Below are 27,535 nucleotides of genomic sequence, written 5' to 3' on the forward strand. Positions count from 1 at the left end.
GTATTCCAGGCATTATTTCATGCACAAGATAGAACAGGTTAAAGGCTGCTCAGTCCTTATCAAATGGACAGAAAATTTTTGTAATCATTCTATTTCATATAATTCTTTAAACAAAAATGAGGAAACTCATTCATTGTTGAAAAGCTTCTCCTAAAAATTAAAAAAAAAATTGGTTGACAATTCATGCTCTAGTATTTAGGGAGAGGGACACCTTAAAGGAGTTTACAATGGTTTGTAAATTTCTTCTATTACTAATAAAGACTTCTATTCCTTAAGAAATTCAGTAACTACAGAATTTGATAGTGTTCTTTTCCTGGGCATGTTATGATGGATTTTTGCAATGTAAATATGGGGTTACGTGTTTCAGATTTAATCAATGTTTTCTGAAGGTCAGAATTTCAACCTGTTACCCAGAGCATGACAGTATTTAGAATTTTTCGAGAGAGTCTGTATACTTTCCTTGAATGGTAAATACAAAGAATCACTTGTCATTGACTCTTAATTGAAGATTAAGGGATAACTTAAAGTACTGCCTGTGAAAACGTAGCATAAATCTTAGATGATGCTTTAGTAATACTCTTTTTCTAACAATTCATCTTCTGATACTCTCTTTGAAAGTTCTACTTCTCTAGTAGTAGCTTTGTATCTTTATGTATTGGGCTGTCAGCCTTCCACTGCCTTTGTCTAGGCAGCTTGAGAACTATACAGTTCAATGCTGTTGTATTATGAGCATTTCATTTATTCTTAACTTCGCTCGATCGTCTCTCTGTGAAAGATTTCATGGCAAGTTAAGCTACTCAAAGGAAGGAGACCAATTAGGCAGCTTCAGTTTGTGTTACACGTAAAGCAGATGCTTAATAAAATTAAGAATACAATTGAGGCTCTCTCCTCTTTACCACTTCAAATGTAACTAATACATTTCTATGTAGAATTGATGCTTCTGACTGTTCATTTTCTAAACAGAGTGGAGAAGGAGAGGGAAGGATCACCGCTGGCTGGGCAGAGCTCAGGAGCAAGCTCACCCTGTGCCTTTCATTCCCTGCAGGGCTTGCTTTCAGAAATCCTCCGAAAGGAAGAGGACCCCAAGACTGCATCCCAGTCTTTGCTGGTAAACCTTCGGGCTATGCAGAATTTCTTGCAGTTACCAGAAGCTGAAAGAGATCGAATTTACCAGGATGAAAGGGAAAGGAGCTTGAATGCTGCCTCGGCTATGGGTCCAGCCCCCCTGATAAGCACACCGCCCAGCCGCCCTCCCCAGGTGAAGTCTCCTGTGCTCTTTGCCCTTCTTCTTTTTCTTCTTCCTTCTCCTCCTCCTCCTCCTCCTCCTCCTCCTCCTTCCTCCTTCCTCCTTCCTCCTCCTTCCTCCTCCTCCTTCTCTTTTTCCTCTTCTTTTTAATGTCTGAGGAAGAATCTCAACAAGAAATTGGAAAGATAGATGAATAGATACCAATTTTTCTAAATAATTCATAGAGTTGCTTGAGGAGAATTTGGTCCCAAATCAGTGATTCTGATATAAAAACAATAAGCTACTAATTAGAGGAAAGAAAATTGCTTTCTGTTGCTTCCTTTTGGGGGTTCTTTGGGGGTGAAAAGTAGTCTTTAAATGGGATGTTTGTCTCTACTACTATTATTAAGTAAAGAAATATTTTAAGCTCAATACGAGAAAAAGTAATAGTCCATTTTATCCCTCTGAGTTTTAGAACTGCCGTTTGAATAGTGAATAAATAAAAATAAATAAATAATTCCATTTGTATTTATGCTTTCCAATACGAACTGCAGCTGGTACCAATTACACATCATCTTGTTCGTAATCTTTCATAATTAAGTTTAATACAATCCTTGAAGGCAGCTTTAAATGGTGCTGATAAGGAACGCCATCCATATTCCCAGAAATGGGCACATTCTCTGTTTTTCTAAATTTTTTCACTTTTAGAAAAGACAAAAGTCACCATGCAGTTGGAAGTAGGGACCTGTATAGGGACCTGACTTTGTGTACATGTATCTATATTTATAGTTTTTAAATAGAGTTTTAAAGATAACCTTGTAATTATTATGAGAATTAAAGTTAAGTTGATTTGCAATACAAACTCGTAGATAAAAGTTTGAAATGGATTAGACTTCAAATCAATAGGCAAGTATATTTTTTACACATTTAATTTATAGCATGTGCAACTCTTAAAAATAAGGTCAGCTAAAGCTGGATCAAAACTGAATATGGGAGGCACCTGGGTGGCTCAGTCGGTTAAGCGTCCGACTTCAGCTCAGGTCACAATCTCACAGTTTGTGAGTTCGAGCCCCGCGTCGAGCCCTGTGCTGACAGCTCAGAGCCTGGAGCCTGCTTCGGATTCTGTGTCTCCCTCTCTCTCTGACCCTCCCCCCTCACACTCTGTCTCTGTCTGTCTCTCAAGAATAAATAAACATTAAAAAAAAATTTTTAAAAACTGAATATGGAACATAAAATATTCATATAAGGTCATCATGAAATTGTATTTTGATGTTAATTTCTTTCCATCAATAGTAAAAAAAAAAAATTCCCACCTTTCCAAGTATGGAAATATAGAAAAAGCTCATTCAACACTAAAAATGAAATTGCCACAGATAATAACTTCATCAGTAAAGAATAGACATAATATTCAGCCACTTGTTGAGGTCCTTAAGCTGTAGGTTGTAATGTTCTGAAATGAATCTTTTGTGGAAACATCCAGAGTTCGTTTTCTCCATTTTATGTAATAAAAATCATTCGGTCTTGATGTCTATAGGCACAGAGTGTAAGGAAGTCATTGCTGTAATTGTGAATAAGAAAGTCATGGGTCTCTAGCAGAGAATAATGATATTTATCTGCATGTATACATATCTACCTGTCTACACATACAGTTACTGAATTTGATCTGTAAAGCCTTCCTTAAAATATTTTTAAGAAAAAAAATGCAGAATTCTTTATGTATATATGTGTATACATACATATATATGTATATATGTGTATACATACATATATATGTATATGTGTGTGTATATATATATGTGTGTGTGGTTTTTAGAGAGTGATTAAACAAAAAAATAATGTACTTTGGACTTGGTTTAACACTTAGTTTGTGGTGTTTAGAGTTAATGCACCATCGTTAGTTAACTTTGCTTCTATAATCGTCACAGAAGGCCTCTGGGCAAAGAGTTATTTTACTTATCACTTAATCTGCAATACTAACAAAAGAATTGCTTACTGAAGATCAGTATGAACTTCAGCATTAAGCTGTTTCTTTTTTCTTTTTTTTTTAATCTAAATATTTGACTTAGTAGTTCCTTAAGACAGTTTTGTTTTCTAATAAATCTGTGATTTTAATGCTTTTGTTTTTTCTAATGTGATTCTGCTATCCTTATTCATCAAGTTTTTCCTTTAGCCACATTCACATTAATTCTTAAGTGGTATTTCTTTTCATATACCATTAAGATACTCTTGGGTAGCTTTCTTATATATACGTCTAAAGACTATGTCTGCTGGTAAGTTGGGAAGAAAATATAATTTATTTTGGCCTGCATTATTGATTAACTAGTTGAGCCACCCTTAGCTTTATTTGTTTGTTCTCAAAAGGGGTTGAGACCAAGCCCATAGCGGGGATACCCAGCCAACGATGAACGTGTATGTAAAGTATGTAGATACCACAGACTCTTAGTGAAACTCTTTCAAAGGAAAACAGTTTCTGTTAATGCAGAATTACTAGCCCTCTAACCAAATTCCGAAATGATTATCAGATGTGTGTAATTTTAGTTCACTGCTATAATATACATCTTCAAGTATCTTAACTTGCCTAAGAATCCCTTTGCATGACTTAATATTATTTTAATAGAGCTCATAACCACTTTGTCCACCTTTTACCCTTTAACGATGACTTTCTGAATTAAATTTTAAGAACTCTTAAATGTATTAAAAGTATTATCAATGTGAAATGAGTACTTAAGGTTTGGAAAAATGTGTTCTCCAGCGGCGGAGTTAGTATAGTTTTGCAACAGTTGAAATGGAACCAATACACCATACTTAAGGTTTTAATATGTTTATTACAAGTGATTGAAATGGAAGGGGAAAAAAGGACAAAACCACAGATACAGAAACAAACTGCAGAATTTTATCTTTTTTAATTTTATATTTTTGACAAAGAGGAGTCTATCATCCCATTTCATTTCACCGTACAGGAAGAGATTCAAAACATATTTTGAGACAAGTCTTTGGCTTGGTTTGGAGCCGAACCCTGATTTCTTTCTAAAGTACTGCTTTTCAAAGGCAGAGGTCTCTTATGGCTCACAGGAGACCAGACTACCTTTAGTCCTGAGAGAGCTGGATTCTCTTCCAGCTCCTTCCCTGTAGAGTTGAGGTCATACAGAAGATGATTGAGGTTATATTTTTAAGAGAGAGAGAGAGAGAGCACGCAAGTAGGGGAGGGGAAGAGAGAGAGGGAGATACAGAATCTGAAGCAAGCTCCAAGGCTCTGAGCTATCAGCCCAGAGCCAGACACGGGGCTCAAACCCATGAACCGTGAGATCATGACCTAAGCCAAAGTCGGACACTTAACTGACTAAGCCACCATGGTGCCCCCATACAGAGGATGATTGAGATATCTTCCCAAGGTCATACCAGACTAAGGACCTAAACTATTGAGTAACTTGGATTCTAAATTATCTTTAAGAAGGCTCTTCCCTGGTTTTAGTCAGGCCCCAAGTTTTATTCCAAGGAGTACTTCCCTGGGAAAATCTAGGCCAACCTCAGATATCACCAGAGCTCTTGGCTGGCTGCTGCCTAGGTGAGATGCCCCTGGTGCAGACCTGTCCCTTGTGCCTCAGTAGGGGCAACTGTGCCATGGGCTCTGTCCTCTGTCGGCGGCAGTTGGCTCTGGGCCCAACCTACTTGCTGAAAGCCTATTTTCATAACTTACGTTTTCCAATTAAATAAGAGTACTTTGTACTTGATAATGGTTTCATAGTTCTCTAGCACCCTGATGCACGTTAGTTCATTGAATCCTCATTCCAACCTTTTGGTAGGAGAAAGAGGAAAAAAAAACAAAGTTAAGACTTTGTCAATTTTCACGACCCCTATTAAGTCTCTTGCTCTTTCTCCACACCTCAGGCCACCTCTTCAAAACGCAAACATTTTAGGAAGGGGAAAATGAAATGTGGGGACTTTTTCTGTTTGTCATAGAGGATGGGAAGTTTTATTTTTAGATTAGGAAGAGGAACACATGTGAGAACATTCTCCTGATACAATATGTTAAATGTTTGGCAAATGCTCTGCTTTTGAAGAGTTCAGACAGTTAGGCATTTCTGAAATTTTGGAGAGAGTAGCCCTTTCCAAACTTTGTTCGTATGAAAATGTCTGGGGGAACCCAAACCCTCCAAAGCTCCCTGGTCTTAAAGTTTCTTTTCTGATTATGGTTAGCAAATTTAACAAATGAGTTTGTAAGAGGACTTTGATTAATAATAATTAGTGATTATTTTCTGGGACTTGTCTGTTCCATGGAACAGATCAGTTTTAAGTTGATGATTTCTGTTTAGGTGTGTGCTTATTTGATTTTATTTGTGTGTTTCAATATGTGTGGCTTTTAGAGTTAGCAGTTTCTGTTTCCATAAGGACTATTTGAAAGCCTCTAATTACCAAGTTATAACTTATACATGAATTACACGATTATTTTTCTTATATTTTTACATCTCTTTATGTAATTCTTTAGTTTCTCCTGAAGAAAGATGGGATATTTTATAACGGCATTAGAAAATGTCGTAAGTTCCTATTAGCAATGTATAATTTACATAGTGGCTACACCCTTCCGTCTCTTTACAGCAAAGTCTTCTATTATGTAATGAAACATGGCTTCAGCCATGGGCACTCAGTTAACATTGGATAAAAGTTTTGTTATGAATCACGTGGGCAGCATGATTTTAAGATCTTATATGCTTATAAGATGCTTCCCATTAACAGTCATCTTTTAAAATAACTAGAGGACTTTATAACGTCCGGATTAGGAAAATAATTAATATTGTTCCTAAAAAGAACAGAAAGAAAAGTAGCATGAAAAGATAGGACCATGATATTCAAGACGGTGTTAATATATAAACATTTAAGAATGGGGACCATTTTCTGTCACTGGTAAAAGTACTTCAAAACAGCACTTTCCTTATATAACAATTCCAGGAAAACATCTGTAGTTTATATACCTTGACAAATAAATTCAGGTTGGATTACTCCGGGTAATAACTAAAGCAGATAAAGCCGTTAGCTAAAAATTAGACATTAATGAGCCTGACTCAGCAAAAGGCCACCAAAAAGCAGGTCCAGCATATCTTTAAAAAGTAAGAGTTTTTCCAAATAAAGAACTCTTGTATAACATCATGACCTCAGTATAGTGCAGTGGTTTCTAAAATAAGCATTAGCATTAGACAGACTTGAGTTTAGAGCTCATGTTGCCTTATGAATAAATCACTTCTTTGTTTTAGGAGAGTTTTCTCAATTTTCAACTGGGGCAATAATAGTACGTACTCGGGCCTGTTGTGCAGGTTAGAGCTAATGTACCTGAACGTGATGCCTAGCATATTAGAAACAACTAATAACTGCCAGCCTTTGTTATTACCATAGTTACTGTTAAAACTACGACCAACTTTAATTGTGTGTGTGTGTGTGTGTGTGTGTGCGCGCGCGCACACGTGTGCACTAGGTGCTTGCAGGCAGTCCCTCCTCCATCAACGAATCGTACATACACTGATCAGGACCACAGTAGAGTTCGTTTTGAGTAGTATGTATGAGGTAGGTGGCATGTATATAGTACCCAGAGTTCGTTTGCCCGCAGGATTCGATGCATTCAGCGATCCATGGAGAAACAAAATAGAGTTTTCCTGGAAAACTTGCGTTCTCCTGCACAGATTTTAGTGAAATATAAAGCAGACCCCCGTGCTTGCACCCTGAGCTCACTTGGGAGGGTATAATCGTAGAAGCTCCGATTCTCAACTGCTTCCCCGGCGCCGCGGTAATGAGGGAATAGCACACCCTACCTTGATAAAAGCTATTCGGAAAGCAACTGCATTTATTTTACCTCCTGTGCTATTTGCGGAGAAGAGCTGAAGAGTAGTTTGTTTTGCCTGGAATGAACTACTTTATGAATTTTAATGTGTGATATAATATTAAAAGCTAAACCAGGATTAACGAAGATTTTTTTTGTACTAAGCTAAAATAGTACTTAGTAGAGTGAGGTAGAAAAGATTTTCGTTTCCATTTTTACCTGGGGAAAAATTCAGCTTTCATATTTTTGAAAAGCTGTCCAAGTCCGTTCCCCTTAAGCAATAGCTTGTGCTTAGGAAAAAATGTGATTCCAGAATTCTAATAGCTTATCTATGATAAGATACATATCTGAGCCAACAAGATGATAAAGAAAAGCTTTTCTAAATATTTTTTTAAATGAGTGATAGAGTTTCTTTATATTTAAAAAAAAATTGTTGCTCTAATTTTTTTTTTTCAGTTTTAAGGGTTTCGTCTGTACGCCTTTTCCACTTTTGATTGTGTTGCCTGCTAGGAAGCAGTTACTTGATTTTTTTTTTTAATGATTTGAAATTCTTGCTTTTTGGTTCCAGTTGAAATTGCTTTATTAAAAAAAATTAAACAGAAGAAATTTTTAGAAACCAGATCACAGGGTTGAAACAAATGATTATAGCCCACCTCAAAGATAAATTCTTAAACATAGTTTTTACAAAAGAATGACAATTATTTTAAAAACAAACTGAAACAAGTTTCCAAAGCCTGCTTCCTTAACTATTGCTAAGCAGATTGCTACCAAGGAACTTTCTTCCAATGTACTGGACTTCATGCCCCCATTTCCATAACATTCAATTTTCAAAGCGATTGAAATGGCTTTTCTTTTCTCTTTCATTTAAGCAGTGAGAAAAATAGGTATTAAAAGAGACCCCATGGGGTGATCAAATCTATCCTTCTGCCTCAAAGCAAGACCACCCCAGAGCAAAGTTGCGAATCTCACCAAAGCAACTTTGTAGGCAATTTATGGTAATGCTTTAACTCTTCTGGCTCCTAAAGTGGTATTTAGCAGATTATTGCTTCAAAGCCCCGTGTATGTTCTTAGTGGCCTCCAGTCGTTAATATACCTCCGAGAGTGCCCTTGCATTCTGGAGCCATAGAGCTGGAAGGGGCATTCTGGAAATCACGCTTCCACGCTCGCCATTCCCATCTCCAGCTTATAGGTTAGTCGTGGCAAATGAGGTCTAACCAGTTGGTGACTTACCCTGCCTTACTCTCTGTGTCCTCACTTGGGCCTGTGGCCCACCCATTTCACAGCATCATCCTTTCAGTGCCTAGAAGGGTAGTGTCCAAGTGGAAGAATCTCGCTGCCTCCTCAAGTTAAGCAAGTTAAGGGTGTTATTTTGCTAACTGGCTAGAAGTTAGGAGGCATGTTTTAAAGACTTCTATTTCCTCTCAAGTGCAGAGGATTGAATTGCTTTAGGATAACCTCTGCATATCTTTTGATAACCAAATATTAACGGCGATTCTGAAAGATTTGCAGCGTGATTAAAAGGATGTATCATTTCGTGACCAAAAAAAAAAAAAAAAAATCATTCATTCTGGAATGGACTTCATTTTCTGTTGCTCATTGTATATGTGAGGAATTGTCCAAGATGATAACGGAAACCTGGGCTCTGGAAGGGATCCTAAGAAATGTGGCCCTTAGTGAGTCATTTTGCTGGGAGAAGCAGGGTCCTGCATCTGTGGTGACTTCATTTACATTTACATTTCCTGGTAAAAAAGCAACGACATCGTTTATATGTAAAAATTTCCAGGCTGATTCACATGACGGCATAATAAAAATTAAATTAGGAGTTTTAAAAATTAATAATAGTTATCAATAAATTTTGAGGTTGAGATTTTATTTTTACCCCCAAATTTTGTGTCATTTTCCTGCTGATACCTGCTTATTGTTATTACCAAAGGCATTGATGCTAATTTTTCACTCAAGATTATTTATTTTGAATGTATTTATAAAGTCACCAATTCTATAATATGTGTAACTTGTAGTAATGTTCTGTTAAATATTGTGAAACATTTTCTTATTGTCTGGTTCCACAAGTCAAAAGGAAATAGTTACATACTGGGGTGCCAGGAGAAGGATGAAATAATTATGCAGAACAGCTCGGACACGCACGTGTAAAATGCAACCAGCCTTTATGATAATTAAACAAGGCACTCTACCTGTTTCATGGATGGATAGAAGATTTAAATATGCAGCTTTGCAAATGGCTTTGTTATGGAAGATTTTAAAAACGAAACATAAGAGGAACGGGCATTGAAAAAAAAGAGTCTAAAATTAAAAAGGCCATAGTATGTGATAGCTATTAGTGATGCAATTGTCTATTAGGCACCGGGCACCCAGTGAAGGTACAGCACTGGGCATTATGATTTTAACTGTGAATTTCCTTTGTTAGAATTGCAATGGACAGTAATTGGGAAACAATTAGTTTAGGGTTTTCAAGTCTTTGAAACTATTCTGTTTTCCAGAAAACTTACTTTATGATGCTCTAATTCCTGTTTGTCAGCTGGCAATTGCTGTCTTATTACCGATGCAATCACCTGTGACAATGTGACTTTCTTAACTTAAGCAATCTGATCTCGGGGTAATAACTAATGTTGAATGACTGCACTGTTGATCACCTTGATCGTAAAAGGAACAACAGTGTCCAGTTTGGATGCCGAGCCTGAAAAGCTTCAAAACAATTTGGCCAATGAAAAATGACAGTCATGTTGAAAATGTTTTGTAGGTGAAAACAGCTACGATTGCCACTGAGAGGAATGGGAAACCAGAGAACAATACCATGAACATTAATGCTTCCATTTATGATGAGATTCAGCAGGAAATGAAGCGCGCTAAAGTGTCCCAAGCACTGTTTGCAAAGGTTGCCGCAACCAAAAGCCAGGTAAGAGCCTCTGTTAGGCACTGAGAATGTTGATCCGCGATGCCTGTGAAAATTTCTTTCAGAGAGGTGTCTGTTTTCAGTATTGACCCTACTGAATTGACCCTATCGCAGTACTGACCCTATTGCATCCGTGAGAGGTCAGAGTCTCCAGGATTATTGACAGAGCTCTGTGATGAAAAAAATATGTTGTTCAGACTCAGGCAGTAGATAAGTGGTTCTGTTTCCTCCCAACACCTACTCTCCAGACCAAGGATTTCTCGGTAACTTTCTGGGGTCAGTTAATAGTTGTTTTCAGAAGGATATTGTAATGTAGAGGCAATTTCTCAATGTGGTCTATTGTACTGGTGCAAGTAACTTGAATTACTATTGTTTCGTTATTACTTAGATGACCTTGATCTCCATCCTAAGATACTGCAAACATAATAGTTTCTTCTGTTCCAACTCAGCCATCTGCATCTATTAGGTGCACTCACTAAAACAAACTAGCTCGCCCACCAAACAAAACTTTGCACATTAATGACCCTCATTTTTCCATAGATACATGATATGTAAGACGTACAGACTGAATTGCAACTAGAAACACTGTCCAAGTCTGGTAAATTAGAAATGAATAGAAATGAATTGGAAAAGTTACAAGTCCCCACTAAACAAGATGAATACGTAACAAAGGACAGAAAAGGCAGTCCTTTATCAGTATAATTTTCATATATTGATAATTTGTGCCCATCAAAAGCAGGGTCATCCATAGGAACAAACTTATAATTACTTCTAAACCTTTGTTCAAAGCCACAAATACTTTTTAAAGGACCAAAAGAATACTGAACTGTCTTCTCCTTTACAAAATATTTGGTAACAAGATCAAGGTGGGGATTTAGAAGCAGTCAAGGGCTCAGGTGAGATTTTAACAACTTGCAATTTTAGACAGACACGTTTTCCCTATCATTAGTGAACTCTCCTTTGTAAAACGGCCTTCTTTGCTGCTGTCAACTTCTGATGAAAAATATACAATTCTGAGAGTACTTGCACTGGATTGACTATACCATGCTTTTTTTTTTTTTTTTTTTTTTTTAGCTCTTCCTAAAATTTTTCTCTATCAGCATTAATCGTGGTACTTGATAGGAGTTTTGCTTTAGAAAAGGTTGTTCTTATTTAAGTTATAGACTGGTTGAAATACTTAAGGGATATCTTGGAAATGTTATATAAAAATGATTAAACTCAAGCTGTGGACTGTAAAAATTATAGCTTTATAGGCCACATGCCTGCCTACCCTTCAATCACTGTCAAAGTGATAATTTCTACAATAATATGTTTCTTTTATTGTGAGATTCTAAACATCAAGTGCTGTTTAAACATTAAACTGAATTGTTTATGTTAGTGCTGTACTCAGCGTGTCATACATCAGGCCACCGTAATCTCTCATGGAATGTAAAATTCTGTCATGAATCATGGCTTGTATATCGGAAATTACTGTAATTTTGATTGGAAATTACAGGGCTCTTGAAATGTTTCTAATTATGATAGAATGTTAGAGCCGCTTCAAACCTGTGTGCTTCTTCAGATGTCTTCATTTACATGCCAAGACTATGCATTAAGGAGAAATGTCCTGTTCTCCCTTTACCCCTTACCCACCCACCCTGCACGTTCTTGTTTGGGCTATTTAGTCTAATTATGATGAGGGTCTCGTATTCAGACGTATATTATCTTGCCTTTCTTTCTGATCCTACATCTTTTCTGACCTGTCCAATTAAATTAGCAAGAACAACAGACTGGATCCCTATAGAGCCCCTTTCTCCACTCCCCAAAATAGATAAACAGCGAAACTAGGTGTGTATTATTGTAATATATGGGGTCAGCCTTAAAACATACAAAATACTAGAACTTTTTGATAACTGTCGTTTCCTTGCTTGTCATCTGTCCTTGAATTCAGTGGCATTTCCTCCCTTCCCATTTCCTTTCCGAAACGCAGAGCTCCTTTGGGGTTGGCAGTCCCTTTGCTACCTTCATCCTTTCTTTCTCTTAAATGATGTCTCCACATCTGCCCAACTGGGCTGAGTTACTGATGTGGGAACTCTTTAGACAGGGGCGGCAGTTGGTTGGTAACGTCGTGTGAGTGCTGTTCTGGCGAGTGTTTTAAACATCCCAGCTCTCTGCCCCTGTCCTAAGAAGCTCCTCGTGAGTCTCTTTCAGCAAGTGTCGATTGACAGCTTCTGGGCCTCTGCCAGGACGGTGTGTTTCCCAGAACCCCTTAACCTGATCCCCTCATTACTGAAGAAGGAAGAATCCAGGGAGGCGGTTGTTGGCTGTGGGGTCCAGCATAGTGTTAACTTTCAATCTCTCGGATAGTTATTCTTCCTAACTTCTACTCTCCTCTAACTTCCCAACAGAGGATTTTTGTAGTTTTCTCTTTGTTGGTCAGTTTAGGTGTTAGCACTGCCCTCATTATGAAACTATGTAGAAAGATTTGCGATTCCTTAAAAATAAGCAGTCCAAAAACTGTGTATATATACCACTTGGAAAAGTGTGACTTAACAAGGGAAGTAGTCACTATTTAAGTTCTGTTCTGCCATGATTTTTGTGAAGGAAATGGAAAAACCAGCAAATAACCCCGCCCCCCCCGCTGAAATCTTCAAACTAGATTGACCTTCTCGTGGTCAAAATTTTAACCTCTAAAAGAGCGATTTACTTCTTGGATGTATGTGTCAAGGCTTGTCAGAGTGTGGCAGAGGTCCCTGAAAATGACGTGTGTGTAAAAAGGGAAGAACAGAAGTCTTTTATCTCAGCCCGTCTCACTCCATCTGCTTCTGGTTCTCTGGGCTAGCTTACCTTCCAGCACCGTCTTTGTACTTAGACTCCACTGTGCGTTACGAATGACCTACATTTAATTCTCAGAGTAACCTTTTGAGCTGGGCTTGTTTTCCTCATTTTATACGCGAGAGTCACCGGACTCATAAATAGTAGAGCCAATCCTAATTTCTTGATTCTCTGCATCTGGCCTCCTATTTTAGAATTTCCTTGGGGTTCTAGGTAGCCTCAGTCCTGAAGTGATACCCTGCTCCAGGAAAGAGGAATTAGGGGTGTTGGACTAATTTGATCGAGGGAACGGTGAGAACTTTCCTTTCTTCATTGACGTTTCCATGGAATACGGGTTCTTACCAGAATAGGGTCCTTGGAATCCAGGCTTTTTCATGTCCCATTGTGCTAGGGGGAGATCCATGGGGGGGATCCCCAAAGTAGGCTATGGTCCTGTCTGTATCACTGGTGTTATAATATTGAAAAATTATTTAACCTTTTTGAGCCCAAGATTCTTTTAACATGGGAGAAGGTCACACGCTACAATAGATGCAGAAGAGCTTCTAAATTATACAGCACTCTGCACAAATGGATAATGTCTTATAATGTGCTACCCAAGGGGCTCAGACCTCTACACAGAGTGACTTCTTATTATCTGTGTATGTATCTGAAATACTTTCCATTTTAAACTAAAAGGTAAAGCTTTAGGTAGCTGGGAGGCAGTGTAATTATTTGAAAGTTTCCACGGTCCCAGAATGTTACGAAACCACACGTATCACAGTTGGGCTATGTACTGACTAATGCACAAAGTATTTTCAGTAAAAGAAACCAACTCTGTGGATTCCACCATTTCACATGTATTACATGATCTCTTCTTTTCGATGAGTAATAGAAATGGGATTGTTTTTAACTCTAATAGAAATGTCTGAATAAAATATGCAAGTAAAAACTGAAGGTAGGCTACTTTCTGTGCTTGGGTAGGAAAGCAGGCTAATGCAAACTTTAAAAAGATGATATGCTTTAAACATAATGTGAATAGCTCCAAATGAATACACTTTATATTCTGGGTATTCAAATAAGCAGCAGTTTTTCCAAGTGAATCATATTGGAATTTTATCAAACATTTAGTCTGATAACATTCAAATAATTATGAGAGCAGAATTTGCTAATTTTACTGTTTAAAAAAAAATAGTTGATTTGGGTAATAACCATTACGGTAGCAAGGTTCAGTTACTGTTCATTGGTTATAGTGTTTTCATATGGGAGATGGAAATGGAATTTTTTCCTTAATGGTGGCAGATGTTGGAATCTAATTTTATTCCACAGCAAACCCCCTGAGAGCTCTGAGACTTAAGGTGTATGTCCAGCAAGGGGACATTAGCGGCACCATAGGCCTTGCCTTGTACATCGAATTGTTACATTGATTTTCGTGTCTGCAGAGGTGGGGCTTCCAGATACAGTAATACAGGAGTACAGGGCTTTTATGGGCCGGTGCTGCATCGCCACTTTTGTTTAGAAAATGATTTCTCTCCGGTGCTTTATTGAACAGGGTATTTCTTTTAGGTAGAGCGACGGGATGATGAAAATTCTATCTGACTGAACATGACTGAGTATAATTTTTGGCACTCCCTACCCACCAGTCCCGTACAGTTACAGGACTCTTTGCCTGCTACTGATAACAGCTAGTTGATAGGTATGGTTTTAGTGCTCAAAGAAGAAAAAAAGAAAAAAAGTGGTTCTTTGCTTCTGCAAAAGACAGCACGACCAGTGGAAGAGACCAAATAATTTAAAGCCTTTTGCTTTCTTCCATTCACTTTTCCGACACTTTTGTCACCGAGGTTCAAAGCCTTTAGTGAGGGGAGCGAAGGGAGGGGGGAGTGGAAGAAAGAAGGAAGCTTTCGTGCATCTTTGTGGCCTTTGGGTTTGAAATTCTTAGATGGTGATTAGAATGTCTTAGATACAAGTACGAAGACATACCACGGATCAGTGGGGCTAGAAATGGGGCAAAAAAATGTAATTTTCATTGCCAGGGATAGGAATGCATAGTGACAAAATCCGGGGGGAAAAAAACCACAGAACCATGATTGCATACTGTATTCCAGCATGTTAGTGAAGGCATCTTTTATTTTGTCAGAATTAAATTATACTTCACGGAAACTATACTTTGAAGCTCAGTGCTGATTCATTCTTTTGGAATGTTCATGCAACAGACTTTGCTGCAACACGATTTCACCTGTGTAGCCTCTTATTTAAGACACAAAGGAGGCCCCTGCAGATCTGAGAGTCACGGTTTCTGTTATTTCTGGTGCCACATCCTTTTCTGGGAGTCTGTGGGATGATCTTTACATATTGTCCTCATAGCCCCTCCTCTCAGGCAAATCAGGTTTTCTTCAGCCAAGGTCTGAGGAGAGAACTGCCTCTTTACACACTCTCCATCTAGTGCTTTCTATTTTATTTTATTTTTTAATTTTTTTTTTTTTTATTATTTTTTACTGGGTAGAGGTGATCCTGGGAGATAGGGCTCAAATTTCCCTGAATCAGCATCCCTGGTAGAGAAAGGGTCAGAGAAGTACTTTGAGGGGAGAGCAAGGAGAGAAGCAAGACCACCCTGAGTGTAGCCACTTCAGCAACCTGCCCATGTGCCCATTAACACCCATGCGGGAGGCCCCCGTACTGCATTCTTGAATGACAAGGATGTGGTGTTCCATCTGTCTCCCATTTAAGGTGTTCTGTGTTGATAACCACCTAAAAACCTCTCATGTCTAAATACCGGGAATCCATATTGGATTTAGTTTTCTAAAATGTAGGCCTGTTATATTTCTAGTTGGTTGCTAAACAGGACTATTGAAATCAACGTTTTTGTTTTTATTTTTTTAACTTAGTTATAAAAAGACAATCTAATTTGTTTTAATGAGCAAAATATTTCGACACTTATCAACAAAAGATATTCGAGTGGCCAAAAGGAAAATAAAAAGGCTATCACATCATTCGCCATCAGAAAAATGTTAATTAAAGCCAAAAATATACACCATATCAAATTCACTACAATAACTAAAAGTGAAAAGACCAAGTGTTAGTGATGGTGTGGAACATCTGAGAAACTCATACATTGCTGACCATGGGAATGTAAATGGTACAACCACTCTGGAAAAGCTAGCAGTTTCTTATACAGTTAAACATACAGTAGTAACATGTGATTCAGTCATTCCACATATATGTATTTTCCAAGTGTACCAGTTATCAGCTTATTGACTCTCAGTTCCATATCTACATTTCATTGCCTGCTATATGATAATGGAACTGAATCCTATAAATAGTTCTCTTTTGCCAGATGGTACAATGGTAAGCTTTAGAAAGAAAGAAAGGCTTTCTCTTTCTGGTTCTGGTGGCCATCTCCCATCAGGCTCTTCAGTGCACACAGTTTTTTCTTGTAGTACCCAGTGGTCAAAGCATATGACCACTGGGTACTGCAAGAAATCAACGGTTTGAAATACACAAATAGTGACATGCTCCAACAGTTTAAAGGGTACATGATTGTATGTTTCACGATGCTTTTTGTTTCCTTTGTTTTAATTTTTTTAAATGTTTATTTATTTTTGAGAGAGACAGAGACAGAATGTGAGTGGGTGAGGAGCGAGTGAGAGGGAGACACAGAATCCGAAGCAGGCTCCAGGCTCCGAGCTGTCAGCACAGAGCCCGTCGCGGGGCTCGAACTCACGGAGCCACGAGATCATGACCTGAGCTAAAGTCGGACGCTCAACTGACTGAGCCACCCAGGCACCCCTGTCCCACAGTGTTTTAAGAGCTAGTTAAATTTGTGGATCTGAATATCAGCCTCCCTACAGTATAAAGACAAGCATATGTTTTATAAATCTAGGTTTTATAAATCTAGGATTCGATCGAGGAAACCCAGAATTAAGTAGAACACTTGCTCAATATATTTTTGGCTACAAAATCATGTAAAGGGGTATTTTTCCTTCTAGACACTTGATGCTATCTATTTTAAACAACTTGGACAGATTTTCAGTTGTCTTCCTGCCGCTTTCAAATCATTTAAAATGTTCATTTTGGGGATGCCTGGGTGAAGTTGAGCATCAGTCAGTTAAGGGTCTGACTCTTGATTGTGGCTTAAGTCATGATCTTAGGGTTGTGCGATTGAGCCCCACGTTGGACTCTGTGCTGGGTGTGGGGCCTGCTTAAGATATTCTCGATGTCTCTCTCTCTCTTTCTTCTCCCCCCCCCCCATATGCACTCTGAATAAATTAAGATAGATAAATAAATAAAATGTTGACTCTTTTCCCTTAAATTTAAAATTAATTAACTATAATCATGTAAATACATTTTCCTCATTGACCCATTTAATAAGTTAACCGTTATAAATATAGTCATAAGTCATTAAACCTATTTTCTCCATCTTTCGAAAATGTCGCAAGAAAATTGTAGACAATATTGGAAAGGAATCCATTTGTAGAGACCGGGCCAGCTCTTTAAAGAGGATCACCATATGAGGAAGTCCAAGGAAGGTTACCACAAGAGTGGGTCACTTTAAAGTAGTTCAGCATACACGTTCTAAAGCACAGGTATACCAATTATGTATTTATAGAATCTGTTTTAATTGAGGCCACCTTTTGTCCTTAAATGTTAGTGTAAGTTGAAAAGCGTGGACTGAGTATCTGGGGAAGATCCTTTTTCTGGAAGCTCTTGTATTATACGTTCGGTTTTGACCCTTCAAGAGTGAGTTCTTCAGGACAAGCTCAGGTAGCCACAAAACGGGAGCAGAGAAGAGAGCAAACCAGTGGGGTTTAACTCTTAAAAGCATTTAATCCTCAGGCTGCATGTAATTCTCTGACACTTAGCACATAACTGTAACACTGATACAATCCTTTCACAGACTACCAAGTTGAAAGACAAAGCGTTTCCTCAGAAGTCTCAACAGTTGTCTTTTATGTTTTGGGTAGTAAAGGTAGGTTTTATTTTAGCTTTATCTTCTTTTTTTCCTCATATGAGAAATGAAAATAAAGGCCCTGTGAAATGAATGAACTATGAAAATGCATTTATGCAAAATGACAATAGAAAAATAGCTCTGGAAGAAACTGCACCATTAAAATTTCACATCAATGAAAGGTGCTAAGAGAAGGATTGAAGAACATAGGTTGGTAATACGAATCTAATATGGATTTTTTTTTCTGTTCTGCCAGAATAATAACTTCAGTACCTTAAAAAGTAACCTTTAAGATTATTCATTTTTAGACGTATAGTTGTTAAGCTTTTACACATGCAATTCTTTTGCATGACAAAACACAACAATGTCATAGACAACTCATGTAAAAATAAATGTATATATTTTAGACATTAGTAGAAATACAGCCATTCTGTTGTAGTTTGTCACGAAATACCTTGTAAAAATAGAAGTTCCATCCTCTTTGGGAGTTGCCATGTTGTTAAATTGATGAAGTGGTCTTTTTTCTAAGTCTTAATTTACGTCCGTTGTATGTTAATAGAGAATCTATTCTCCTTTGATCGCTTGCTTCAACAACTCCAGTTGCCTTTGTGTATTTTTTTTAACAGTTCCCTTTTCAACCAGTATGCTTCAGGAATTGGGTTTAAACACACTGTTTCATAAACTGCCAGCCTCCTCGGCCGCCTCAGTGCCTCTGATTCCGTAAATCAGATCATAGGCAGCATGCTGTCATATAATAAGGTGTCTGATCCTTATTACCAGTTTGTTGATGCACAGACTCCTTCAAATTGACCATTGCAACACATGGTTTCCCCTGAAACTAGCTGTGATAATTAGCGTGGTTCTAATGAGACAGAATGTCACTGATCTTGTGCTGAACTGTCGAGTATCGGCGCTACGGATGGGAACTGTCAGAGCCTGCCATCTGTGACAGCGCTTGGCACATTCCAGTGGCAAGGTAGAGCATGCTCAATAGAGTATTTTCAAACAAATGGCCCTTTTCTTGACGAGGGCTCTGTATTCTGCTCAACTGGAAGAGCGTTTGCCCCAACTTTGGCCTACGCGACACCCATTTTGAGATCCAAATGTGAATGAACATGTAAATCTCTGTTCCGTGTGACATAAGAGAGGCATCTTTTGTTTAGCAGGTGAATTTGAAGTGGCATTGCTTCCCGGGATTTTTGACTCTCCTGATTGCCCCATATTGTCAGTTAACAGGAAAGCAGTCATTTAAGATACTTTTCCCAATTTTAAAATTGCCTTGTTTAAAAGAGATTTGTTGGGAGTTGGGATGGCTCTTTGTGACAAAGCAGTCTGATTTGACGGAGAGAAAGGGGAAGGAAAAGAAATAGTTCCGAATGTGTATAGGAATACCCAAGTCGAATAGAAGAATTAAAATGGACAGGACACTTAGATCTGGAGGCTCCAGAGAGAAGTAGAGATTTTTTGCTAGACTAAAAGTCCAGCACTGCTTATCATTCCAAAATATGCTTTGTTGCTTTTTATTTCCTCCTCTCTGGCAGACCACACAGGGCTTGTTCTGAAGAACATTTTCACTAATCTGATCAGGCAGCCAAATACGCCGGGAAAACTGCTTTAATGATCCCACTAATTACCTCAAGTCAATATGAACTGTATTATTAGACTGAGGGAAAATATTCCATTAGGTCTCCCCCTTGGGAGTTTCTCCGCTTTGTGATGTCACTGAAGCCTTCACCCTCTCGCTTGTAATTAATTTTATTTACACACGCAGGCACGCACAAGGTCACACCTGCACAACCGGCACTGGCCAGGGAGCTTGTGGCACTCCAGCTTAATCAGATCTGTCATAATTACCATTCTGCATGTTTCTGACACACGCTGTGAAATATTTCAATTTAACTGCCGCTACCAGCACAACCAGATGTAGTGCGAGTGTGGCTGCATTGGAAATATTATTCCTCAGGATAAACTCTCTCCTCCTCCTTCTTCCTCCCACCCCCCCCCCCCCTTACAGCTAATGTGGCACAGAAGCTGATGTATCCTGTAAATCTTGAATGCAGCGCTAGATTGATAACAGGCGATTAGACAGTTTAACCACAAACAGCTTGTTCATTTTTCACAAATGAAAACCACATGTGGTGTAACTAAAATTTCAGTCCCTTTTTTTCTTAAGAGTTGGGGTATGTATGTGTGCGTGTTGAAGATGTGCTTAAATAAAAATAAAATGCAATGAAAAGAAGTTAAGTGTCTATAAAAATGGAGAAGTTGCCTGTTTTTTTCCAGGTTATTTTATCACAGTCTTCCTCAAATCCCGTTTTTCCACTTTCACCAAAACTGAAATGAGAAAAAGATTCTCCATTGGCCTTTCCATTATTTTCTCTAATGTTTATTTTGGATGGAAGAGATATTATCCCTTTGGTCTATTCCCTTGTTTTTGGTTTTGGTTTTGGTTTTGGTTTTTTTTTTCAGGGTTAAACCTGTTATTTGAACATAAGTTCTGAAAGCATATTTACTGTTGGGCATATATATAGCTTTTTAAAGGACGGTTTCCCTATTTTTTTTTTTAAATGAAAAGTTGCTAGTTTAGGCTTTATGGTCATGTCCCAGGCAATGCAAACACAAAATGGGGCCAGTCAGAAAATTTATTTCTTAGAGATGTCTGTTGATCTGCAGAATCAGTCCGAAAGGTAGAGTTGAAAACCAGTGATTTCTGTTTCTGTAGAAAAATTGGAGATAACCTGGCATAAAGTACAGACTCAGTAGGTAACCATATAAGGCCAGAGTTATCACCAGTCTCAGAAGAATCCAGCCATAAAAAAATTAAAGTATTGGAGCCATAAGAAAGCAAATAAGCCAGGAGAAAACTAAAATTAAGAGAGGAGAAAGAAATAGGATCAGTAGTGATTTAGAATCGTACCTCTGGAGAAGGTTCACCACAATCCACTTTAGAGAACATTTAAAACCATAGATACAGCCTAGTTAAAGGTCTTTTAATGCCAAATAAAATACACTCCTTTTCTTTTATCTTTACTTTTACTACTTCAGTTATGAACCTCACTTTTGGAAGCTTCCTAGGATTCTGTGGTGATTCCTATTATCTGATAAGAAGTGCCATTTCCCATAGACCTGTGGGCTTTTTATTCTTGTTCCCTTACTTTATTCATTTTCCCTCTTCCTTTGTTACTTTCTCACATTAAAAAAAAAACAAAACAAAAAACTTCGCAGTTTTTGACCAGAACTTTCTTTCCTTTTACTCTGGCTATTTTCTGTGTGTTTTGGGTTTGCTCCGTGATCTCTTCCAACTGGAAATTTTAACATTTTCTGCCTCTTCATACTTTATTCTGGCTTGAATATCACCTCCAAGGGAAAACAAAAAGTATTTGCCTTTTAGTTAGAACCCATCTCCCATCTCAGATGCTCAGCAGTTCACATGGTCGGTACCAAATTATTAGGTCAGTTTCTTTTCACAGTCTTCATCTGCCTTTGTAGTCATTTTGCAAGATGCAGATATCGAAGATTTGATTCGGTCCTCACCTAAGCAATCTGTCACAACAGTATGTCCTGTTGAATACAGATATCACCTCAAAAATCCTTCTGAACACAAAGTTGAAGGTGCTGGTCACTAAATAGTAAAGTCAACCCACCACTGCTTCAGTCACTTGTATTTCAGGGTTCCCAAGAATACTAAACATAGGATGTATGGGGATGAGTCCAAGAAATACGAGAAGTGGAGGTAAGAAAAAAAATCCTGCACCTTATAACTTCATTGCTACTGCCCTGGTTTTAATAGCTCTGAAGTTTTTGCACAGCTGCTTCAAGATATGTTAGGGATAAGCCAGCATGCAAATTGAATCACATTTTGCAGTCATTAGTAGCGCTCACTAGGTAAAGGAAACTTGATTTGTTCCACAGCGAATGAAAGATTTCATTAACATTCTGAAAAATCATCCACTAGTTTTCCATGTTTGCAAACTTTTGTTTTTGTGTATTAGAATTTCTTTGTTCCCAGCACACCTGTTGATACAAAAGGGCTCAGGAAGCAGAGGGGGGAACAAAAAAGAGTTACTGTTTAGGGATGCTGTTTTATGTATGGAGTTTGAAAATGTTGAGTATTTTGAGTATGAGAGAAGAGCATGTCTTTTCATTCAATTTAATTAGATTACAAAAATCCCGTTGTTCAAAAAAAGATTACAGTTTTCTTTGTGGACCCTGCCCCACGACCCTCTCTAATAAAAGAACGGTTTTCATGTATCTGTTAACAAGTCATGGTTGAAGATTCAGTAGAAAGTAGTTCACAAAACTTTATCTTGCCCAACTCAGGCCACTTTCCCCAGCCACCGAGCAGCTGTTCTTTTGCATTGCTGTTGGATCCTCCTGAAAACGTACAGGAAAGTAGAATTGGCTATATGCTGTTTTCTTTCGGACCCTCTATTTGCATTTTTCATTGTTGAAATCACTGATATCATTTACAGTGAAGCTCATCTTTTTATTCCAAGCTGACAGGAATGGGAGGGCATGTTTCTGAATATCTATGGCAGATAGAGATAGGGCGATGGTAACTAATTTACAAGCTCACAGATGGTTTATATAACAACTTGGACGTAAACTTCATCTTTCAGAGAAAGCATTGAGGATTGCAAAGAGTGGTGATCGCAGTCCCACTGCTATCATGCCATGTGGCCCCAGGCAAGTCATTTAACCTCTCAGGCTCTGAACTTCCCCTTTAGGAAGGTAAAATTGGTTGGGTCAGATTATGTCTGACCCAATGTCCCTTGCAGTTCCGACTTCCGTGTGTTTGTTGCTGAAACAGGTGCACAAGTATGAAAGAGGATGCTATTTTGATTGAAGGTACTGCCGACAGGTGTGTTAGTCTAGGAATGAGTCACAGAGGAGGTAAGGTTTTGAATACTGACAGGGCTTAGTTTGGTGGGGGGACAGACAAAGTGCTATTTTGGGGCCTGTAGCCAGAAAGCATTCATAGGTGGGATAGAGTGGGGGGGATTGATTGTTTGAGATCCAGTGTGAAAACTTCATGTTGATAATAGATGACCTGAGGCTCTCGTAAAGTCATCTGAGACTGGTTATTACCTACCTGAAAGACCTCTGTCTCATTATCAAGGACCTAGAGGAACCAGTACAATATGGACATGAGATGAGCTCAGTTCAGTTGGGGAACGAGCTTGGCTTAACATGTGGCAGGGCAGTGGTTTGCCAAAACACTGTGACTGGAAGGTTGCTAAAGAGTGTCCTCCTTAAACACATTTTTTGTTTGTTTGTTTGCTTGGTTTTTTTTTAACTGATGCCTGAAATTCTGCCTTTAACATCTCACTGTTTGGGGACTGGTGCAAGTCATGGGAAGGATAACACATTAAAGAGGAAAAACTATTCTTGGTCCATGAGAAATCCCAGGTTTGGAAGAGATGAGTGAAAGAGAAAGTACACCAGAAAAAGGAGGCAGGGAATGACAGCTCAGTTGAAGGAATAGCTTGAAGCCCGTATTTGCAAGTTCATAAATTGGTACCTGTAGCATTTAATAGCTGCTGAGGAGTGCCCATTCCCACATGTCTCCTTTAAATGTTTACCCATTTACTAATGGTGCCAGCACGAGTGCTACTTGTTATGGGTGCTACTTGGCTGGTTCATTGATGGAGTATTTGGTGGTTTAAATGAAATGTAGATTAGCTAAAAATAAATTACTTTCAATAAGGTCAAGGAAGTGAAAGCTGTAAATAAAATATACATTCACAAACAGACAAATGCTATTAGGAAATCCAGCTCAGTCCATGCCAAGCTGTTACTGTCTAAATTGCCTTCTTTCTTCCTGGCTTGCAATTAATTTTTGCTTGTGTGTTTGGAGATTGGGGGAAGGGTAATAGCCTAATGGGTAATGATTTTATTTTAGTATTTTGATTAAAGAGACTAAATAACTTGGACCCTGGATAACCATAAGGACTAAAGCCTTATCCATCAAGCTTAATTTCTAGACAGAAAGTTGCGTTGTATTTCTGGATACATTGAGCATTGTGCTACATATATAGTGAGGAGACGGATGTGTGCTCGGGTATTTTCTCCCTGTCCCACCCCCAGCCCACCCCCACCTACCGTCTTTCCCATTCACTTTTTTCCTTGCTTTAATCCTCTATTTGACTAGCTTCCTTCTTGCCCTCTCCTCAGATCTCAAAGGCAAATACTTTATAACCGTTTGCTCTTTGAAAAGTGGTGATGAGAGCAAGGGCTGCTTGCCTGGCGCTTTGATTTCCCTGGTTTCCTAGCCTTTCATAGGTCCCCGCGCCCCATAGGACGCCCATGTCACCGTTCTGTTCCTTTCCCTGCCTCCATCCTCTCTCTGCCCTGCTGCCTTATCCCCTTCTGTTTGGGAAACCCAGGTGTCTTCAGAAAACCCCATTAGTGTTCCTCTTTTGGCAGATGGACATTTCTCAAAGGATACTCTGCTCATCTTGTCCACCTTTGCAGTTACTCGGCTGGTAGGAAGTTAACTAAATTAGAATACGGTTGCTTTGTTCAGAGGTTGTGAACCGTTTTGTAAGTTTGTAACGGGACCAGGAAGAAAGAGTGAGGTATATATGTGCTAGTGTAATTGTGAATCAGAGATTTTTAAACTGGAAAAACTACTGTTTTATGAATGAAATCTCATCCAGCCCTGACATAAATAAATCAAAAGCCTTCCCCCATTTTGATTGACTTGAGGACTGGACAGAGGTGGGCCTTCTCATCGATCATGGCACTGTTGAGATGCCCTGATCGAAACCTGGGGCTCCTGAGGACATAGTCTGGGAACCATTGTGCTGAACTAGTGATTAACTCTTTTCCTCCAACCGTCTCTAACAGGCTTGGTCCTTTAGTGGCAAAAATAAAATAAAATAAAATCTATTCCATGAATCCATAAATAACCAAAATTTTCTAAACTACTAGGAGCTTATAGAAGATAGCTGTAGAAAAATATTTGAAGTGTGTGTGTGTGTGTGTGTGTGTATTGGAGTATAAATGTGTGTATACACACACACGCACGTGGGGTGATGGGAGTTCTTCTTAACTGTAGCCCACCTTCCCCCCAGGGGTCCATGAACTTGGGTAGAAAAAGAAATCTTTATTTTCACTAACATTTTACTGAAGTTTGACATTTTATTCAATTATCAATATAGGCGACAAATCATAGTAGTATTAACAATACCTATGAATTTGTCACCAGTAAAAATCACAAATATTTTCATATCACATTAAGTTGCTGCAGATATCTCAAAATATTATCTTTGCTCACCACTATAAAATCACAGTAGTTATCAGATCTGTTGTTAGGTACTGTTATTGAGTGTGTTAATAAAGAAGCATTTATATCACTGTATCACAAATTTTTGATAACCGTATTTCAGCATAATTGGTTTTCTTCATAATCTTATGCATTTTATTTCAGGCACATAAAAACATTGTTCTGGAAAGGCATCATCTGTGGGCTTTACCAGCTTGCCAGAAGGGTCAATGGCACAAAAGAAATGAGATCAATGATTAGATAAATTATATGTAGGGGGAAAATTACATATTTTTTTAGTACATTAGCTGAAGAATTCTTGAATTTGCAGGGGAAACCTTTGTTATTTATGACTTTATACTATGCTTATTTTTCAAGGGTCCTTCACTTCAGAGCATGTAAGCAGGGGTTAGATTCATTGCCATAACATTTAAAACAACAACAGCAAAAACAGAAACCTATTGGCAGCCTTTTCTCCAACATGCTGATGCCACATACAGATGACTTTGTGAGAAAGGGCCTTTGCCCTTCGACTGGAGACTGCGTCCAGGGGGCTTCACCTTTAATATCAACTTCCATCTGAAGTGTAAGCTGTTCTTTCCTCACTGGACTCTAAGTGCTGGCGGAAATGACTCCCTATTATATCTGTCCCCACATCTCCTCTTAGCCTGCACAGTAGGTGGCACATAGATGGCACTTAATGATTATTTGTAGAAGAATAAAATGATTCAGAAGCACATTTCATCCGTTCTCAATTTTGCCCTCACAAAACCCAGCACATTCCTAAAGGAGCTCTGGTGGGAGGAGGGAGATTCTGTGCTCCGAAAGACAGAGTAGGGTCACACTCCTGTCCCCCTCCCCTGGGCCCTCTCGGAGCCTGCCTTCCCCAGGTATAAGACAGTTTCAGTGGTCCTGAGGAGTGACTCAGTTGACCTGTGCAGAGAGCTCAGCCTCCCCTGTCTCCTTTTATTGGTAAAATTATAACCCGGCCATTGTCACTGGGATCCACGTGATGCTTCTAGAAATATTTATGCCTTCTTTTTTTGATGTGTCCTTGGGAATCACAAGATTTGAATCCCTCAATTAAGCCAACCTCTGATTAGTAGGTTTGCATAATGGATAAAATGATGTGGGTTTTGGCCACAAAATGGGTGTTACTTTATCAGCAAAATCATAAGCAACAGGAGCTCATAATGACCCTGCCCGCTTGATTGTTCCTCTTAGGATATGAGTCCCATAACTTTTACAATCCCGAATTGCCTTCCTCTGGTTTTAAAAATTCTTTGTTATCTTTCCTAGGATATCATAGAGGGAAGATTTAAATTTTTAATTCCTAGCCCCTAAATATGCATAATGGGACATATAGCTCATTCTAGGAGATGTCTGCAGTGTTGAGAAGTTTTATATAAACCAACTAAAAATGCATTGGAGGAAATATTTGTTTAAAATAACCTGTAGCAAATTATTTTTGTAAGCAGATAAATCCCTGTATCAAGTAGATCATCACCGAAAAATTATTTGTTTTATAAGCTCAACTTTTTACAGGTTTGGTTTCTTTTTTTTGCACGTAGCATATATGGATATTCAGCAACATTCTTTTCTTCATGATCTTCATAGTTTTGAAAAGACAAATACATCCTGTAAAACTTTAATGGTGACTTTAGGGTACCACATGATGAGACATTTGCTTCATAACATTGCTGTGTACGAGTCCATATTTATTTGAGTTGAGGGGTTTGGGGAAAAGTGAAGTTTCCCATTCAGCTTCTTGAAACAATCCGATGTTGTATTTGCTTTTGACAGAAGCCTTTAATCGTGCTACCCTGCCTCCTTAAAGCTAGTAAGATGAGCTCAGTTTGCATCTTAGTTTTTTTGAACTGCAGCATCATGATGAATGCAAGTTTTGGGACTTTGCTACAATACATGATACCCTCAGGAATTACAGAGAGGTATACGGTTTCTTGCCACTAACTAAATGGTCCAGATTGTGCAATTTTTACAGCTCTCTCTCTCTCTCTCTCCCTCGAACTTACTGCCACTGCAGTGTTACAGGGAATCCTTTGCTGCATTTTTACACTCACTCATTCAAGCGTGAGCCCCAGGGCATGTCCAGGCCCCTTGGATGAAGGAAAATGAAGACTATGTCACTCAAAGGGCTATTTGTGTGGACGTTTGTTTATGATAAATGTAATTCAGCTGAGATGGGGGGTGGGGCAGGGAGCTGAATTAAAGAAACCCATCAGCGTTAGTTCGTGGAAGAAATGCTCTGGCCTCAACCAGAGCAGTAGGAATGGAAAATAAGGAACCAATTCAAGAAATGTTCTGAAGGAGTAGGATTGGCAGGAATTCATCATGATTGTTCTCTTTATAAAGCAAGCAGACAAGAAATATCAGATTTTTAATTGAAGCTGTTTGCTAAGTTTTTTTATTGAAAACATACAGCTACTATAAAAAAAAATGCAAGCATAAAGAAGAACGTAAGGAAATACTCAGAATCCCAAATTAACTAAAGATAGCCTGATTTATGTTCTTTATACACACATATGTATACGTATACATGTATATGTGCACATGTATATATATGTCTT

General features: G+C 38.5%; 1 protein-coding gene across 9 annotated transcripts in view; it reads left to right on the forward strand.

Annotated features, from left to right (window-relative positions):
- The window catches only part of SATB1 (SATB homeobox 1), a 100,512-nt gene that overhangs the window by 58,531 nt on the left and 14,446 nt on the right, over nt 1-27,535 (forward strand). For all 9 annotated transcript variants that reach the window (XM_086674213.1, XM_086674211.1, XM_086674216.1 and 6 more), the window contains 2 exons: nt 1,046-1,258; nt 9,793-9,948. In XM_086674213.1, coding sequence (XP_086530339.1) covers nt 1,046-1,258; nt 9,793-9,948 — 369 coding nt within the window. The remainder of the gene's footprint in view (nt 1-1,045; nt 1,259-9,792; nt 9,949-27,535) is intronic.

This window comes from Puma concolor, chromosome C2 (assembly GCF_028749965.1).
Source record: "Puma concolor isolate L17-30 chromosome C2, mPumCon1.1.hap2, whole genome shotgun sequence".
Taxonomy (NCBI): domain Eukaryota; kingdom Metazoa; phylum Chordata; class Mammalia; order Carnivora; family Felidae; genus Puma; species Puma concolor.